This window comes from Bombina bombina, chromosome 6 (genome assembly GCF_027579735.1).
Source record: "Bombina bombina isolate aBomBom1 chromosome 6, aBomBom1.pri, whole genome shotgun sequence".
Taxonomy (NCBI): domain Eukaryota; kingdom Metazoa; phylum Chordata; class Amphibia; order Anura; family Bombinatoridae; genus Bombina; species Bombina bombina.
In genome coordinates, this window is record NC_069504.1 from 727,976,103 (window position 1) to 727,995,052 (window position 18,950).

The 18,950-nt window shown below is 39.0% G+C and overlaps 1 protein-coding gene across 1 annotated transcript in view; it reads right to left on the bottom strand.

The window, feature by feature from the left end:
* Positions 1-18,950, bottom strand: part of LOC128663553 (GEM-interacting protein) — a 142,203-nt gene that overhangs the window by 46,750 nt on the left and 76,503 nt on the right. The window contains exons 10-17 of the mRNA XM_053717932.1: positions 14,547-14,684; positions 11,591-11,781; positions 6,841-6,950; positions 4,262-4,363; positions 3,386-3,481; positions 3,139-3,305; positions 2,865-3,053; positions 2,199-2,336 (exon numbers count right to left, since the gene is read on the bottom strand). Of these exons, the coding sequence (XP_053573907.1) occupies positions 2,199-2,336; positions 2,865-3,053; positions 3,139-3,305; positions 3,386-3,481; positions 4,262-4,363; positions 6,841-6,950; positions 11,591-11,781; positions 14,547-14,684 (1,131 nt within the window). The remainder of the gene's footprint in view (positions 1-2,198; positions 2,337-2,864; positions 3,054-3,138; positions 3,306-3,385; positions 3,482-4,261; positions 4,364-6,840; positions 6,951-11,590; positions 11,782-14,546; positions 14,685-18,950) is intronic.

Genomic DNA, 18,950 nt, shown 5'->3' on the forward strand with positions numbered 1-18,950 from the left:
GAAAAGCCTCAGAATTACAAACTTTTTTTATTTTCCTCCAAGATCCAAATGATTGTTAAAGGCTTAAACGAAAATTAAACCCAATTTTTATCTTTCATGATTCAGATAGAGAGTGCGATATTAAACAACTTTCCAATTTACTTCTATTGTCTGGTTTGTTTTGTTCCCTTTGTATCCTTTGTTGAAAAGCATACCTAGGTAGGCTCAGGAGCTGCTGATTGGTGGCTGCCCATTTACTCCTCATGTTATTGGCTCACCCAATGCTTTTATCTAGCTCCCAGTAGTGCATTGCTGCTTCTTCAACAAAGGATACCAAGAGAATGAATCAGATTAGATAATAGAAGTAAATTGGAAAGTTGTTTAAAATTGTATTTTCTATCTGAATCATGAAAGTAAAAATGTGGGTTTCATGTCTATTTTAAGGACTGTGACTTGTTCTTGTAACTGAAAGTTACTATAGCAATAGTGAGAGGCTATACTGCTTTTTTTCTGTGTAGGCCATTTGTAATCACTGCAATAATGGAGCAGAAAATCAAGTCTTGTGACATGCCTCTATTTATCTATCTATCTATCTATCTATTTATCTATCTATCTATCTACTATCTATCAGTCTATTAGTTACCCTAGCTGTATACATTTCAGATTACAAAGTGCATGTTCAATAGCTTAGATCTTAGAATCTTTGAAAATGATAAGTCTCGTACATAGAAATAGATGAATCAATGCTAGTAATTGTCATAGTTATCATAAAAGAGATACATAATATATGATACAAATGTACTGTATAAAAGAATTACATTTTTAAATAGTACTAAGCATACTGCATAATTCTTATTTCTCTTAAAGGGATATGAAACCCCCAAAAAATTTTTTTGATTCAGACATACCATACTATTTAAAAAAAAAATACTTTTAATATTAAATTTGCTTTGTTCCCATGATATTTTGTTGAAGAGATACCTAAGTAGGCACCTGGATCACTACATAGCAAGAAATAGTGCTGCCATCCAGTGCGCTTTTAAATGGATAAAATTCTTGCAAATCTGCTGCCGTATAGTGCTCCAGAAATGGGCTGGCCGCATATGTAGACAAACTGTGTAAAAAGAGGACAGCGCAAAGGGACACGATTCAAGGTAGACTTTAGTCACAAGTGCAGCATATGAACACAGATTCTACCTACAAACAGTAAGTTATTTCCAGCAATTCACAATTAATGTTGTAAACATATGAAGACTCATTCCGTTAATACAGGTCTCCACGGCTGGCAAGTACTTCCGATAAGGGATGTTTCCTCCCGGACTCAGCAGGATCCTGCTCTTGAAAAAGCCCGGGCGTACTCCGGGGGAAACGCGTTGAGCCTATTGGTCTATTCCGCTATCGGAGAAGGTTCCCTGCTGCTGTGTGCTGAGTCCGGGAGGAAACATCCCCTATCGGAAGTACTTGCCAGCCGTGGAGACCTGAATTAATGGAATGAGACTTCATATGTTAACAACATTAATTGAGAATTGCTGGAAATAATTTACTGTTTGTAAGTGGAATCTGTGTTGATATGCTGTACTTGTGAATAAAGTCTACCTTGAATCGTGTCCCTTTGCGCTGTCCTCTTTTACACAGTTTGTCTACATATCCGCTTGTCCATCCGGTGTGAGGAGAAACACACAGGCACAGAGAGCAGCGGCAGCTGGACTGACGATGAGTGAAAGAAGCTGTATCCTAAGCTAATCCGGTTCGCTATATTGTTGCACTTACATCCCCCCCCTTGTAAACCAGGGGAATATTGAGCAGTAAGGCTGTTTTATTCGTACAATATTTCTTTTAATGTTAAGCGCTGCTAACTGTATTTGTAAGTATTGTGTTTTATATGGCAGCATATGTCCCTGCTTTGCAACAAAAGTTACCAAGAGAACGAAGAAAAATTAATTATAGAAGTAAATTTAGAAAGTTGTTTAAAATAACATGCTCTATCCGAATCATGAAATAATCTTTTTTGTTTCATATCCCTTTAAAGTTACTTCTTTAATTACTTATTCAAAACTTAAAACAAAATTTGTAGCTCTTTGAGTAAATCATACGATCTGATGGTAAAACTCTATGCTAACCAATACCTTAACAATGTACCATTTACTGTAACCATATACTGAGAATATCTGGTATTATATCGTGTTTAGATTGTGGAATCAATGGCCTAAGCACTATACCTTTTTCAGAAATTGTTTCAGGGTGCTGGTGATATCATGTGGTGAATGACCAGAGAGATCAACAAGGTCTCTTCCATTTTCAAAAGCTTGGAGAAGTTTTTCTACTCTGACTTGGGCCCCACTGATACGATATAAACCCTGTAAAATTATGAGGATGAGATCAAAGATGGGAGGTAAAGATGGATTCAAGAAATATAGTGTGAGAGATGGAGGAAAGGAGAGACAAATAGAGACAAAATAAAAGAGAGAGGGGTGGAATGAGTGAAAGATGAGTGAGAGAGGGAGAGAGAGGTAAGAGAGAGCAAGAGTGAATAGAGGAAAAAAATAGAAAGAAAAAGAGAGAATGATAAAGAGAGGTAGATAAAAAAATACAAAATAAAATAAATAAAAAAGAGCTTATTTCAAAATATTGAAATATAGAGAGGTTAAGTGAATGCAAAGGTACAATACAATAAAAACTTACATTATGTAAGACTATACACTACATTACTACACTTACATTGACAAACATAAGTAAAAGTAGAGGAGAGAAACATGCCTAATTGGAGAGAAGTTCTTTTAAAAAAGAAGTAGATAAAGTGGGAAAAGTAATAAAATAAGTACAAAAATGGAATATGTAATGGAAAATGCATAGAAAGGGGAAAGAGACAATACAAGGATGTTTACCTGCTGCCCCAATGCTCGCAATTCAATCTCTGCTGTACACTTTACAATGATGAAGGGAACCTCTTCAGGAAAATATCGGGGAAAGTGGCAAAAGTCTACCCCAATCAGAGGAACCTTCGGTGGTAGCTTCTGATGACCACATTTGATCAGCAAACTTTCCAGGCACTTCTTGTGACAGGTCAAATAACACTAAGAAATGTACAGAGTAATAATCAAGTGTGATTTCATGTATTTTGATCCCTCTTAGAAAAACTCAAACAGAATGGGTTCTTACCTCCTCACACTCCGCGCCTGACACCATAAAGTTCTCACATTCCCTGCACTTGCTGAGCACCCTTGTACGTCGGAGGCGGTGACTTTTAGCAGCTAGTGACAAAATGAACCCTGTTCTCTCATAGTTCTGAAGATGCAAGCCGTTCTCAGAAGTTGCATCTGTTGAGTCTGGAAACAGAAGTAGACGTCTTGTCAGGTTGCCATATTTTTGTTATACATTATAGAAAGATAGGGGACACTGTACTAACCAATGTCCTCTGCTTGGCCAGAATCTCTGTCATCTAGATCGTCAGAAGACATGGTGCCTGTGGATGAAGCTGTTGGACCTCGTCTAGTCAAGTTTCCTGAAGACAAACAGATAATATATAGTAGTAAACAAATGAAAACTAAAGAACTTAATTGTTTATACATATTTGATAGGACTGATGAAATCCTCTGGTTCAGAAAAACTAACCATTTTTACATTAAAAGAGAAATGCATGTGAGATTAAGCTGTAGGTCACAATTTTGCTTAATATGAATGGTAATTTCCACACTCCCAGAATGCATTGAGAGAAAGATTATGTTATTACCCAGAAGTCAACCAACACAGTCTTCATTGTTGCATCCAATTATTATAGCATTTAAGCTTGTTGTGTTTTCTTTTGGCCTGAACAAAATTGAGGTTAAAGCTGTTTAAATTTAAATTGAAACAAATACAGTTGTATCAGTTATGTACTACTGATACTGCCATATATTAGTTTCAAAGTTTAACAGCTCTTCACATTGGTAAAGCAAAATTATATATATATTTGTATATATCTCAAAACATGGTTAACCCCGTAATGGCAAGGAAGTAATCTAGTCACATGTCCTTAAGGGGTTTTTAACCTGGTAATGCGGGACATACTATTACTACATGCCCTCCTCCCAGCATGGTCACTATGCTGTTTAACCCCTTAATGTGACAACAACAGCCAATGTAAAGAGTACATCAGCTGTCATTAAGGGGTTAAATGTGGCACTTTTAAATGGATGATAGAAAGAGGTAACCTACCTGTGTCTCATCAATACTATTCGTCAACACTAAAACAATGTCATAGACTAAAATAATTACGTCATCAGATAAGATAAGAAGCGGCTACCTGGACTGTGTGTGGGAGATTCTAATGATCTGGCTTCACTGTTTCCTCCCATACTTTCAAAGTCGCTGTTAAAGAGTTTGTTGCCCCAAGAACCTCGTTCTCCTGAATCAAGAGGGAGAAGAAAATACTCAGCAGATCCTTAAAAACATCCTTAACGTATTTCAGTTTTATAAACTTAAACCATTTAATAAAAAAAAATTAGTTTTTAAAAAAAAGAATAATATGTTCATATCAATATGTTCATAAAACGCTATTTGAAGATTCCGACTGAGCATGCGATTTCAATCAAATTTCTAATTTACTTCTAGTATCTAATTTGCTTTGTTCTCTTGATACCCTTTTGTAAAAGCATACCTAGGTAGTCTCAGGAGCAGCCATCCACTGCTGGGAGCTAATTAGTGGCTGCACCTATATGCTTCTTGTCATTGGCTTACCTGATCTATTCAGATAGCTCCCAAAAGGGGATCGCTGCTCTTTCAACAAAGGATGCCAAAACAATGAAGCAAATTTGATAATAGAAGTAAATTTGAAAGTTCTTTATTATTGTATGATCCATCTGAAACCTGAAATAGAAATTTATGGTTTCAGGTCCCTTTTAAATAAAAAATAGGTGGTCAATCTCACATTCATTTAAAACAGGCACACATATGTGAATCAGAATATTACTAGTAGAGTTAGACGGTTATAGAAATCCAAAGTTAGGTATTGATGAGCAACCACAAGGGGCGTGAAATCAGAAAGTATGTACATAGTACGGATTGTAAAGAAAGACAACATTGAAAAGAACATTAAGAGATACAAGACAAACCACTACTGTCCTTGGTTATGGTGCTAATTTATAGACCATTCTCATCACTCCAGAAGGGCTTGCAAATTGGAACCAAACCTATCTTATTCTAGGAACTAAGGGGCATAAGTTAAGCAGTGATATTAAAAAAACTGGAAGACTTGGCAAATAAATAGGATCTAAAATGTAATATTACCAAGAGCAAAATTATGCATCTAGGACCCAAAAACCCAAAGGAGCAGCAATGCACTACTGGAAGCTGGCTGAGCATGTCAGGTAAGCTCACGGTATTGCATTGGTGATCCTAAACCTATCTAGGTATTCTTTCTAACAAAGGATGCCAAGAGAACGAAGCAAATTAGATGACAAAAATAAATTGGAAAGTTGTTTAAAATTGCATGCTCTGGGGCCTATCTATCAAGCTCCGAATGGAGCTTGATGGCCCGTTTTTCTGGCGAGTCTTCAGACCGCTGCTCCATAACCCTGTCCGCCTGCTCTAAGCAGGCGGACGGGAATCGCCGCAATTCAACCCGATCGAATACGATCGGGTTGATTGACACCTTCCTGCTGGCGAACGATTGGCCGCGAATCAGCAGGTGGCGGCGTTGCACCAGCAGCTCTTGTGAGCTGCTGGTGCAATGCTGAATACGGAGAGCGTATTGCTCGGATCAGGTCCGCAAGACCTTTCATAAATAGAGGCCTAAGTATGAATCATAAAAGGGAATTTTGACTTTACCGCGCCTTTAAATTGGATTTCTATCTGTAATCGGGTATGTGTGAACAGGATTTTACTGCTTGCCATTTTGTCTCGTTGACTGGCTACCAATATCTTTTGCACATTTTTCTTTTTTTGTGTGTGTGTTTTTAAAAGTCACGATTTACAGTATCTAGAACCTGATGCTGATATTTTATTACAGTAATAGAAATTCATCAAAAACAAACTGCATTCTGCACAGTGAGGTTTGGAACTTTTTTAAACCTTGTCACTTAGCAGTTTTACAATTTACATTATTGTTAAAAACTGTTAACATCCAGTTATGAAGAAGAGGTTATTTGCAGCCACTTTCTTCTTATGGAAATGAATTTCCTGCAGTATTGTTCTTGATTTAAGATGAAAATCTCACCCAAACAAAAAACAAGGTTTTCTCAAAGTATATAAAAAATTGCCCAGTATACCCATCATGTCCATATTGTTATCATAAACACCACTCAGTACAATTGCAAAACACACTCAGTGTGCTCCTTAACCCCATTAACCCATTCTAGTTTTCTGTAATTGGCATCCATTATAGGGTGCCATTATAGGAAAATTAATCTTGTGGCAGTTATTAAGCCTGGCTGTGTTTGACTTAAAAAGACTGTAGATGCTTTGTTAAAAAAAAAAAAACATAACCCTAATCCCACTTTTCCAATATTGAAAAAGAAAATCAGAAATCTTGGAATCAAACCCATAGTTAGAGAGTCCCTAATGCAAAAATGGCATACTCTAACCAATTACAGCATGTACTTTTTTTTTACAATGTTACTTTAAGACTGGAAGTATCCATATGACTTAAACCAGGGTAAAAGGTTAAAAAAACTAAAAATATGAGAACATTTACTATGGACCTGAGTGCCATCAGAAGAACAAGGCTTAACTGTAATATGGAGAACAACCTCCTTCTTGGTTTATTGTATCATAAAAAAATAGACAATGGCCCTTAGTCAGCTGAGTAATTAAACCACTATAGTTCCGCATGTTTCTTTACTACCTTCATTAGGATTCACATATATATATTATAATAGACCTCACCTGCAGGTATCTTTCCTGATGCATCCTCGTTCTTTGTGTTCAGTTCAGACAATGAAGAAGAGACTCGCACAAGCTGCACTGCATTCTTACGTCTACTGCCTGAAGGAGACCTATAAGCAGATGTAGAGACACTTAGAAAGTTAAAGGGATATGAACCCCATTTTTTTTTCATTATTCAAATAGAGCATGCAATTTTAAGCAACTATCAAATTCACTTTATCTAAATGTAGCCACCAATCAGCAAGCGCTACCCAGGGTTCTGAACCAAAAATGGACTGGCTCTTAAGCTTACATGTGTCTGCCCGACATAATCCGATCAGCGGATCATGTCCGAAAGACATCGCTGAATGCAGACAGCATTACGCTCTCCGCATTCAGCATGGCACCAGCAGTTCCTGTGAACTGCTGGTGCAACGTTGCCCCCTGCAGGTTTGCAGCCAATTGGCCGCTAGCAGGGGGTGTCAATCAACCAGATTGTATTGGATTGGATTGATTTCTGGCAATTGCTGTCCGCCTCCTCAGAGCAGGTGGACAGGTCATGGAGCAGCGGTCTTTAGACCGCTGCTCCATAACTTGTGTTTCGGGCAACCCTAAAGGCTCGCCAGAAACACAGGGCTTCAAGCTCCGTACGGAGCTTGATAAATAGGCCCCTAGGAGTAAATTAGAAAGTTGCTTAAAATTGCATTCTATGGGGCTGATGTAACAATCTCCGTATCGGCCCCAATGTTTCCTTGCGAGCCTTCAGTCTTGCCGGAGACAGGAGTTAAGAAACAGCAGTCTTAAGACCGCTGCTCCTTAACTCGTCCACCACCACGTATACGATCAGTTTGATTGACACCCCCTGCTACCGGCCGATTGGCCGCGAATCTGCAGGGGGCGGCATTGCACAAGCAGTTCACCATAAATGTGTGTGCAATGTTAAATGCCGACAGAGTGAAAAGGGTTTTATTTCTCTTTAAAAATACTATTAGTCACAATTCGATCTCCTTATGTGCTGCCGCTGTCAAGTGCTGCCTAGGTCCCATGGTCCCACCTGGTCGAATTATAGAGCTGGCCCTGAATGCATCATACAGTTTATACATACAACATACAGTTATGGGTATTGTTAGACTCACTATATATATATCTACAGTATATAAAACAATCAGTGGTGTCACTAGAGGGGTGCGGGCCGCACCTGGGTGACACCCTCCAGGGGGTGACACCACCAAAAAAAAAATTTTTTTTTTTTTTTAATTTTATTGAAATTCAAAGAAATACAATGTAGAGATGCATATATTTTTTTATTAGAGGGGCCAGCATTTGTGAACATTATTAGGATTGGGGAAGTTGTAAACACTTCATTTTTTTTGAGCCAGCGCTGCAATTTCCACAAATAGTTTTCCCGGCTGCTTTTGCTTGTTTGTACTTTGCTCCTCCACTGCCCAATTTCACTATGAATGTTGTGGATGTGCCGTGGGGCTTGCAAAGTTGCGCTGCTAGCCTAAACCTGCCTGCCTATCTGTGCTCACTGCTCAGTGTCGTGTGGAGCAGTGGAGTCACTCACTGCTGTGCTGTCTCTCTAATCGGGAACTGGGAAATCATGAGCGAGATGACTGTCTGACACTGTCTCTAAAGTTACGGTACACTAAGTTCACACTGAAGAGGTAGGAGGGGAGGGCAGGTGGGGGTCTGGGGGTGGGCAGAGAGCAGAGGTGCTTGGCCATAAGAAGCGGTAGACACGCAGCCCGGGGCTGTGCACTGACAGACTTGAAACAGAGTCAGAGAGCAGAATTTTCATAGTTTGCGTGCCTAAACCTTTTCTTTAGTGATTTATTTTTAGAGTGCTCTGTTTATCTTTCATTTGATGCTCTGCTGAGCCAGGGAGCATCTCTAGGCATGAGCTTTATAATTAATGCAGTGCAGTTTACATATTTTCTATGTGTGTGTATCTGAGTGTTTTTGTGCGTGTGTCTGAGTGTTTTTGTGTGTGTGTCTGAGTGTTTTTGTGCGTGTGTCTGAGTGTTTTTGTGTGTGTGTCTGAGTGTGTTTCTGAGTGTTTGTGTGTGCATCTGAGTGTGTTTTTAAGTGTGTCTGAGTGTGTCTGAGTGTGTGCCTGTGTTTTTGTGTTTGTGTGTGTGCTTTCTGGGCGGAGGGGGGGGGGGTGACACCATAATGTACCGCACCGGGTGACACCAACCCTAGTGACACCACTGAAAACAATAGTGTTATGAAGATAAATATAAGTAATACAACATATAGGGCTCCATTTATCAAGCTGTGTATGCAGCTTTGGAGCACCATTGGTGCAGTCTCTCATGAGTGAGCCTGCAGCCGATAGTTAAAAGGACATTAAATCCAAAAAAATCTTTCATGATTCAGACAGAGAAAACAATTTTAAACAACATTCCAATTTACTTCTATTATCAAATTTGCTTCTTTCTTTAGATATTTTTTGTTGAAGAAATAGCAATGCACATGGGTGAGCCAATAACACAAGTCATCTATGTGCTGCCATCACTGAGCCTATCTAGATATGCTTTTCAGGAAAGAATATCAAGAGAATGAAGCAAATTAGATAATAGAAGTAAACTAGAAAGTTGTTTAAAATTGTATGTTCTATCTGAATCATGAAATAATTTTTTTGGGTTTAATGTCCCTTTAAGATGCAGCGGTCATCAGACTGCTGCTTCCTAACCTGTATGCCAGCTCTTAGCTGGCGGATTAAAATCACCCAGGACAAGTTCGTCTGGGGTAATTGATAGCCCCCACATGCACGCCATTGGCCTAGTGTGAGCAGGGGGCGGCATTAGACGATTGTGCAATGCAATCCCAGGTGGACAGATTTGCAGAATTGAACCTTGTCTGTCCCGGCTTTGTTAAATGGGGCCCATAATATCTAGTTTATAATTATTTAATAATATTGTCTTCATTTTATAGTTATCAAGGGACTCAATGCTGCAGCTCATCTAGTAGTGTCATATTATTATTATTATCAAACTAAATTTTGCTCGGTCTTAGACGCACAAAAGGATGAGGTAGTTCTGCCATAACTAGAGCCGTAATCCTGATCTTTAAACATCTACTATAGTTGACTGATAACCAACTGAGCCATCTAATCAGTGGTTTAGTATCATGAAGGCATCAATAGTTCTGAGAGATTTAAAATATTCAAATTCTCAGGTTCAACAGGAAAAATTGCTATTTCAAATGACAAAATAAAAATAAAAAGTAAACTATTTAATACGCTCTAGCTAGCACAATTATTTATGACTTCCTAATATGTTTGAACTCAAGTTTTTTGTTTTCACTAAAGCAAACTCATCAGTTCATGATGTGCACAGTTTACTACTTTGTGTAAATGTATACATAAAAGGTTTAAACATCTATATTCTGGTGATAATATTTAATTTATCTACATGTTCCATAGTTCACATTTTTCATTAAGGTACTTTTTTAAAAAAAGAAAAGAAAAATGTTGTTGTGTATTAAAATATGAATTGACCATGACCAAGAACATTAACATTAAAAAAAACCTCAAACTGAGCAGCTAAGAAATGCCACTAAAACTGGCAAGAATAGGGTTTCAGCAGGTCCAATGTATAAAAGTCCAAAAATCCTGTGAATGTATTTTGTGATGGATTGGAATACTATTATTTAATACCAGGATTAAAAATCATCCTTCAGGGATCTGAAATATCAAATGATATACAGAGTTTGTACTGGCCAGGTTAGGCTTATTGGCACCATGTAAAATTGGGGATACAACCAACTAAGGTTATATGGGGGCAAATGGGAGCAAAAATACAGTAACCTTTCAGGTTTCCCCCTGATTGTGCTAAGAAGGAGGAACAAAATATCTCCACCATATTGCTCTTTCTTTACACCTAGCCATGCCCTTAAATAGTCTGTCCACTCCCATTAGCTTATGGTATACCTGCGCTGACTCTACCTAGAGAACACTCATGACTCTGCTATACTAAGCTTTCACAGTCATCCCCCCCCCTCATTAATTGGTTCATACCTCCACTGGGTGCAACAATAAATAATATGGGGACTATCTATCAAGCTCCAAATGGAGCTTGATGGCCCGTGTTTCTGGCGAGTCTTCAGACTCGCCAGAAACAGCAGTTATGAGCAGCGGTCACAAAGACCGCTGCTCCATAACCTGTCCGCCTGCTCTGAGCAGGCGGACAGACATCGCCGGAAATCAACCCGATCGAGTACGATCGGGTTGATTGACACCCCCTGCTGGCGTCCCATTGGCCGCGAGTCTGCAGGGGGCGGCGTTGCACCAGCAGCTCTTGTGAGCTGCTGGTGCAATGCTGAATACGGAGAGCGTATTGCTCTCCGTATTCAGCGAGGTCTGACGGACCTGATCCGCACTGTCGGATCAGTCCCGCCAGACCTTGTTAAATAGAGACCTATGTGTGCAGTTTCTGTCTCAGTAGTTTGCATAAAGCTGCAACAATTATAAGCCCCAAAGCATTAGCAATTTTTTTATTATAGTATCCCTTGTCCACACCTATGTCTAAAACCCCATGCTAAAGGTTTAAATACATAGTTAAAGTCAGCTCTAGCTAGCGATGCACTATTGGTCCTGAGCTGAGCATGCCAATGATTGGCTCACATCCCTGTTCATCTCAGAACCAAATAGTGCATTGATGGCCTGTAGCTGACTTTAATTGTGTCTAACCTCTTTTCAGAGGTAAAGACACACAATAATGCAATACAAAAATGAATACTCTCTCTTCTTCACTTAGAGCCTAACCTTTGTCCTGTAGGGATGAACTCCTGGAAAACAAATTTCTCAGGCTCAGTGTGCTTTCTTGGTAGAGTCAGGATAAACTGAAGGTATCTATCTCCAGCCTCATAGGGGTTGCATGTGGTAAACAGATTTCCATACCCATAGGGGATAGACTCACATTGAGACTGCTTCATACGCAGGAGATTCAAGGTCACCTGAGGAGACGAAATAGCAGAAACTAAAAGTAGATAATCTGTTTGAAACCACAATAAATATGTTACAAAACTTTGTCATTTCCAGTTTTTCCATCTATGCATACTGTTAAAGGGACATGAAACCCAACATTTTTTCTTTCAGGATTCAGATAGAGAGTGCCATATTAAACAACTTTATAATTTACTTTTATTATCAATTTTTCTTCATTCTCTGGTCATCTTTTGTTGGAAAAAAGGGATGTATGCTTAGGAGCCGGCCCATTTCTGGAGCACAATATGGCAGCAGTTTTGCAAGAATGTTATCCATTCACAAGACCACTAGATAGCAGCATTATTTCCTGCAATGTAGTGCTCCAGACACTTACCTAAGAACCACTCAAAACAGGATATCATGGGAACTAAGCAAATTTGAAGATAGAAGTAGATTGAGAATTTTTTTTAAATGGTATGCTGTGTCTGAATCACAAAAGAAAAGGTTTTGGTTTCATATCCCTTTAAATGTTTTTATAAAATTATGATCTACAGATTTACATTTCAAATCTAAATAACAGAAAATTGTGATAACATAAGATACAGTTGTTAGTAAAATAACTAATTTTTGCTTAAAATGATTCAGCCACCTCTACTTGTTCCATAACCTCAGGATTGAACACTAATTTACATGTAATCTATATTAGAATACATCAGTCTACTTTAGAATAAGATTTCTGTTTAACGTTAACACTCTTATCTATTATTATTATTAACAGGTATTTGTGGAGCGCCAACAGGTTCTGCAGCGCTATAAACATAGTTGTTATACAGGATAATAATTATAGGGATCAAATGGGTAGAGAGCCCTGCAGAGAGTTGCACTTTTGTAGTTGGCTCTTATGAAGGTGATGTACAAACAACTGGGCTCATAGGCTATCATTCTAAGGGGTTCAAGGGGAAAGCGATGGAGTTAGGAAAGGTTAGTGTTGGTTGTATGCATCCCTGAATAGTAGAGTCTTTAGGGAGCACTTGAAGCTGTTAAAACTAGGGGAGAGTCTTGTGGAGTGAGGCAGGGAGTTCCACAGGTTGGGGGCCAGTCTGGAGAAGTCCTGTAAACGCGAATGTGAGGAAGTAACAAGAGAGGAGGAGAGTAGGAGATTGTGAGCAGAGCGAAGGGGACAGAAGGAAGAGTATCTGGAGACAAGGTCTGAAATGTAGTGGAGAGCAGTGCAGTTGAGGGCTTTGTATGTCAGTGTGAGGATTTTCTGTTTAATCCTGGAGGCAAGAGGAAGCCAGTGAAGGGATTGGCAGAGAGGTGCAGCAGATTAAGAGCGACGTGTAAGGAAGATGAGCCTGGCAGAGGCATTCATTATGGATTGTAAAGGATCTAGGCGGCAGCTAGGTAGACCAGAGAGGACGGAGTTGCAGTAGTTGAGACGGGAAAGGATGAGAGAGTGGATTAAAATCTTAGTTGTGTCTTGTGTAAGGAAATGTCTAATTTTAGAGATGTTTTTAAGGTAGAAGCGACAGGCTTTAGCCAAGGACTGAATGTGAGGAGTGAAGGAAAGGTCTGAGTCAAGTGTGACCCCAAGACATCGGGCATGCGGGCTAGGGGTAATGATGGAATTATCAACAGTTATAGAAAATTGGGGTGTGGAGATTTTGGAAGAAGGGGGAAAAATAAGGAGTTCAGTTTTGGAGAGATTTAGCTTAAGGTAGTGAAAGGACATCCAAGATGAGATATGAGAAAGACAGTTAGTGACACGTGTTAGTAAGGAAGGAGGTAGGTCTAGTGCAGAGAGGTAGATTTGGGTGTCATCGGCATACAAATTATATTGAAACCCGTGGGACTTTATTAAGGAACCTAATGATGACGTATAGATTGAAAAGAGAAGGGGACCAAGGACACAGCCTTGAGGTACCCCAACAGAAAGTAGTAACGAGGCAGAGGGTGCTCTGGAGAAGGCTACACTAAAGGTACGGTTAGATAGATAGGAAGAGAACCACAAGAGAGCTGTGTCGCAGATGCCGAAGGATTGGAGGGTTTGGAGCAAAAGAGGGTGATCAACAGTGTAAAAGGCTGCAGACAGATTAAGGAGGATAAGCAGAGAGAAGTGGCCTTTGGATTTTGCTGTAAGTAGGTCATTGGTAACCTTGACAATTGCTGTCTCTGTGGAGTGATGGGGACAAAATCCAGATTGCAGTGGGTCAAGAAGAGAGTATAGTGTAAGGAAATGGGATAGACGTGCATATACTAGCTTTTCAAGGAGCTTTGAGGCAAGAGGGATTAGGGAAATAGGGCGGTAGTTGGATGGGGAGGTTGGATCCAAGGAAGATTTTTTGAGGATAGGTGTGACCAGTGCATGTTTTAGAGATGAGGGAAGTATACCAGTGCTGAGGGAGAGGTTGAAAATGTGTGTGAGTATGGGGGTGAGGGTAGAAGAGAGGGAGGGAGTAGCTGTGAGGGGATAGGGTCGAGAGGACAGGTAGTGAGGTGGGAGGACAGTATAAGGGCAGAAACTTCTTCCTCGGTTACAGGGGCAAAAGAGCTAAATTTAATGTTACTCATAAATACTCTTAACAATTCTTATCTATGTGATCTATTATTAAATACAGTATAAAAACCATAACATTCTGGGACAGGATAACAATATCCATAGTTGCCTATTTAGCTCATCAGCACATTAATCTTGCAAATCACAATTACAGATAAAAAATAAAAATCTCCAACTACTAAGTACTGTTCTATAACATTATGTACACAACAGTCACTTAAAGGAAAGGCCACTCACCTCCTTAAGCACCTGGTCCCCTTGGTGAATTAGCTTCCTAATATGAGAGACTATTCTTTCCCTGACTATCTCTTGCTTCTGACAGCGAATGTTAGCGTCTGATACACAGGAACGATAGGTGGCCTCAGCTTCTTGTGCCTAGAAAGGATACAGTGTAAGACATGAAGCACTTTAATAAGTGTTCCACTTGTTTTGCCCTTAAAGGGACATTACAGCTAAAATTGGAATTTACACTGGAATTTCAGCTTTGAATTGAAGAATTTTTGCAATATTCATGTATTAGCAAAAATGCTTCTAGTAAAAGCTATAGCAGTTTTAAGTATGCTCCGTGCACCAGCATTTTAAACACAGCACTTGCTCAGAGAGCTTAAGGTGCTTTATCATCTGGTAATGGCTAAATTTGCATAATTGCTGACATGATACAAACCCCACTGGCTCTCTGAGCAGCTGTAGTATGTAAAATGCTGGTACACTGAGAATATCTAGCTATTTTCACATGCACATGCATAAAAAAATACTAACACTAAACCAATGACAAATTTTACTAGAAGCATTTTTGCCAATGTATGTGTATTGTAAATATGTTTCTATACAAATATGTAATCCATTTACAGTATGTGAAGTGAATGTCCCTTTAAAGGATACATCTATGGCGTTCTCGGAACCCTTACTCCAGAACTCATACGCCTAGATTACGAGTTTTGTCGGTAAAGACTTGCGGTGCTAACGAGCCTTTTTTTTTCAGCGCTCCGTTAAGCCAACACTAGTATTACGAGTTTTCTGAATGGCTGCGTTAGCCTCAGAAAAGTGATCTTTGAGCAAATTTAGCCTCACTTCAACCCTCAATACCAGCGTTGCTTACGGTAGCGGTAAGCTGGAAAAAAGTGCTTGTGCACGATTTCCCCATAGGATGCAATGGGGCTGAGCTGGCTGGAAAAAAACCTAACACCTGCAAAAAAGCAACGTTCAGCTCCTAACGCAACCCCATTGTTTCCTATTGGGAAATTAAAGTTATCTACAAAGACAAGAAGAAACAGAAGCGCCACATGGCCCAATATTGTCTGGTCCAGAAGATAGATATGTGTATATATACAATGAAAACTCACATTTGAGAAAGCACCTCAAGTAGTGCTATAGCAGCAGTCTGGGATTTCTAATAGTCACCCAGGGGACCAATCTCCGGTATAGGTATGGTGTCTAGATGAACAACATAAAAGGACATAGGTGCCTATATGGCCTAGTATTGTCTTGACACAGGTGAGTCAGTAAGTTATTGAAAAAGGTACTCACATTTGTTGTAGCATCTCCTTTGATGCTATAGAGGCAGGATGGGATCAATATGGTCACCCACCAGACTTAATCAAGGGCCTCCTGGATACCAGGAAATCCAGATACCACCAGTGATTCAAAGAGAGGCCCAGTGAAAGGGGCTCCTCTCAGCAAGAGGATATGTAGCAGCAAAGAGATAATAGCAAGTGTCCCAATATAAAATAGTTTTATTTAAAATGATAAAAACAAAGCTACGCGTTTCTCAGCTCAAGGCTGTTTCATCAGGCTTCATAAAAAGATTTAAGAACACTTGCTATATATACACACAGAACATCTAATTAGTGTTAATTAGCATCACATGATACCAGGAGGAGCCTGGGAGGCACATGAGACCCTATTGGTCATAAAATGTCAGAATCTTAACCAATATGGGGAGAGTAGTACATTTCCTACCAATCAGGTGTCATGTCAACACACCTCTCATAAATAGAACATTTGTTCCAATAACTAGTTTATATATATATATATATATATATATATATATATATATATATATATATATATATATATATATATATATATATATATAAAACAACAACATTGCACTATTTCCCATTTGGTATAAATAAAAGTAAAAGTACATAATGCTAAATCCAGAGATCCTCTCGCAAGTATGTGTCAAAATATATAATCCTATATGGATATCTATGACATAAACTAAATTGCCATTGCATACATTAGTGAGCAGATAATAGACACCCAAATTCATACATTCTTATAATCACAGTTCATAATGTGCCTGTAATACAAAGATCATTAGAACACATGACAATTCAGAAAAGACAAACCTTAATAGATCGTACGAAAAGCTGATAAACCGCTTGATAGATTTGATGGCATATTAAAACTGCTGCCAAACCAGTGTGATCACATAAAATTGTTTGGCGTGTTAGTGTGCTTACTGCGCATGTCTAAACCGGCATGTCATTCGGAATCAATAGTTCATATTCCCAGTGCTTTTCAAAAAAACATTTGTAGTGGGGGCAAGGAGTGAACAAATTCAGTAAAGTAAGTAATAGAGGAAACTTACATGTTTAAACTATATCGCTGTATAGCAGCTATACCATCTGAGCTTTATTTCCTGATACTCTAAGCCAATAGCAGCCAGCACATTGTAACGTGAGCCCATTGGCTCTAACATTTTAGTTGTGAGATGGAGCTCTGAGATTTGTTCACAAAGTGGTGGGCGTGTGCATAGGCGGGACCAATGAATCCGATCAGCCCACTGTGCTATCGTCAAGTAAATAATTAAACTAAAAGTTAAACAACATTTCATAAATATTAAAATTTACCTAATGTCGCTTTCTTGTTAACCTGTTCATCTAATAAAGCCCTCGGCATTGGCACTATCTGCGCATGACCGCAATAGATTTGTCGGCACTAAGTCACTCAGTAACTGTTGGTCACTATAGCAACATTAGTAACAAATAACTGAGAAGTTATTAGATTATCATTTGAATCTGCCTGATTGTTCTATACTGGATGATGCAACGCTATATATATCTATAAATATGATGTGGTGAATAAATGTTATATCAGGGGTGTATTTCTTCCTAATACTGGGTAATTTAAATGACTTAATAATTATAGTGTACTAATAGAAAGTTTCTAGCAGGATTTTATACTAAGTGTGATAGAGTGCGATTAACACTAGTGTTACTGGGACATAATATTTATTTGGAATAACGTTGTGTAATGTGATAAAGAAATATGTGATGATAATAAAGATATATGGGAGTGCAATCATATGTACAGAGGTGGCATATGTGTGCAGGTTAGTGGATAAGGCACATCATAATGTTAATACAGTGCCAGTGTCCTATAATCACCTAAAGGGTGGTAATATAAGGTGATATCTAGTGCTATCTATTACATGTCATATATGTCATACCCTATATGATATATATGTGATATGATAGTGTCAAAGGTGGTTGTTAATAATCTGTATGATGTGCTACTATCTAACAGAACTAATATATATAGAAAATATCTATTATTATAATTATATGAGACCTAGATTTGGAGTTTGGCGTTAGCCGTGAAAACCAGCGTTAGAGGCTCCTAACGCTGGTTTTAGGCTACCGCCGGTATTTGGAGTCACTCAAAATAGGGTCTAACGCTCACTTTTCATCCGCGACTTTTCCATACCGCAGATCCCCTTACGTCAATTGCGTATCCTATCTTTTCAATGGGATCTTTCTAACTCCGGTATTTAGAGTCGTTTCTGAAGTGAGCGTTAGACATCTAACGACAAAACTCCAGCCGCCGGAAAAAAGTCAGTAGTTAAGAGCTTTCTGGGCTAACGCCGGTTTATAAAGCTCTTAACTACTGTACTCTAAAGTACACTAACACCCATAAACTACCTATGTACCCCTAAACCGAGGTGCCCCCACATCGCCGACACTCGAATAATTTTTTTAACCCCTAATCTGCCGACCGCCACCTACATTATACTTATGTACCCCTAATCTGCTGCCCCTAACACCGCCGACCCCTGTATTATATTTATTAACCCCTAATCTGCCCCCCACAACGTCGCCGCCAGCTACCTACAATAATTAACCCCTAATCTGCCGACCGCAAAGCGCCGCCACCTACATTATAGCTATGTACCCCTAATCTGCTGCCCCTAACACCGCCGACCCCTATATTATATTTATTAACCCCTAATCTGCCCCCCTCAACGTCGCCTCCACCTGCCTACACTTATTAACCCCTAATCTGCCAAGCGGACCGCACCACTACTATAATAAAGTTATTAACCCCTACTCCGCCTCACTAACCCTATAATAAATAGTATTAAGCCCTAATCTGCCCTTCCTAACAACGCCGACACCTAACTTCAATTATTAACCCCTAATCTGCCGACCGGAGCTCACCGCTATTCTAATAAATGTATTAACCCCTAAAGCTAAGTCTAACCCTAACACTAACACCCCCCTAAGTTAAATATAATTTACATCTAACGAAATTAATTAACTCTTATTAAATACATTATTCCTATTTAAAGATAAATACTTACCTGTAAAATAAATCCTAATATAGCTACAATATAAATTATAATTATATTATAGC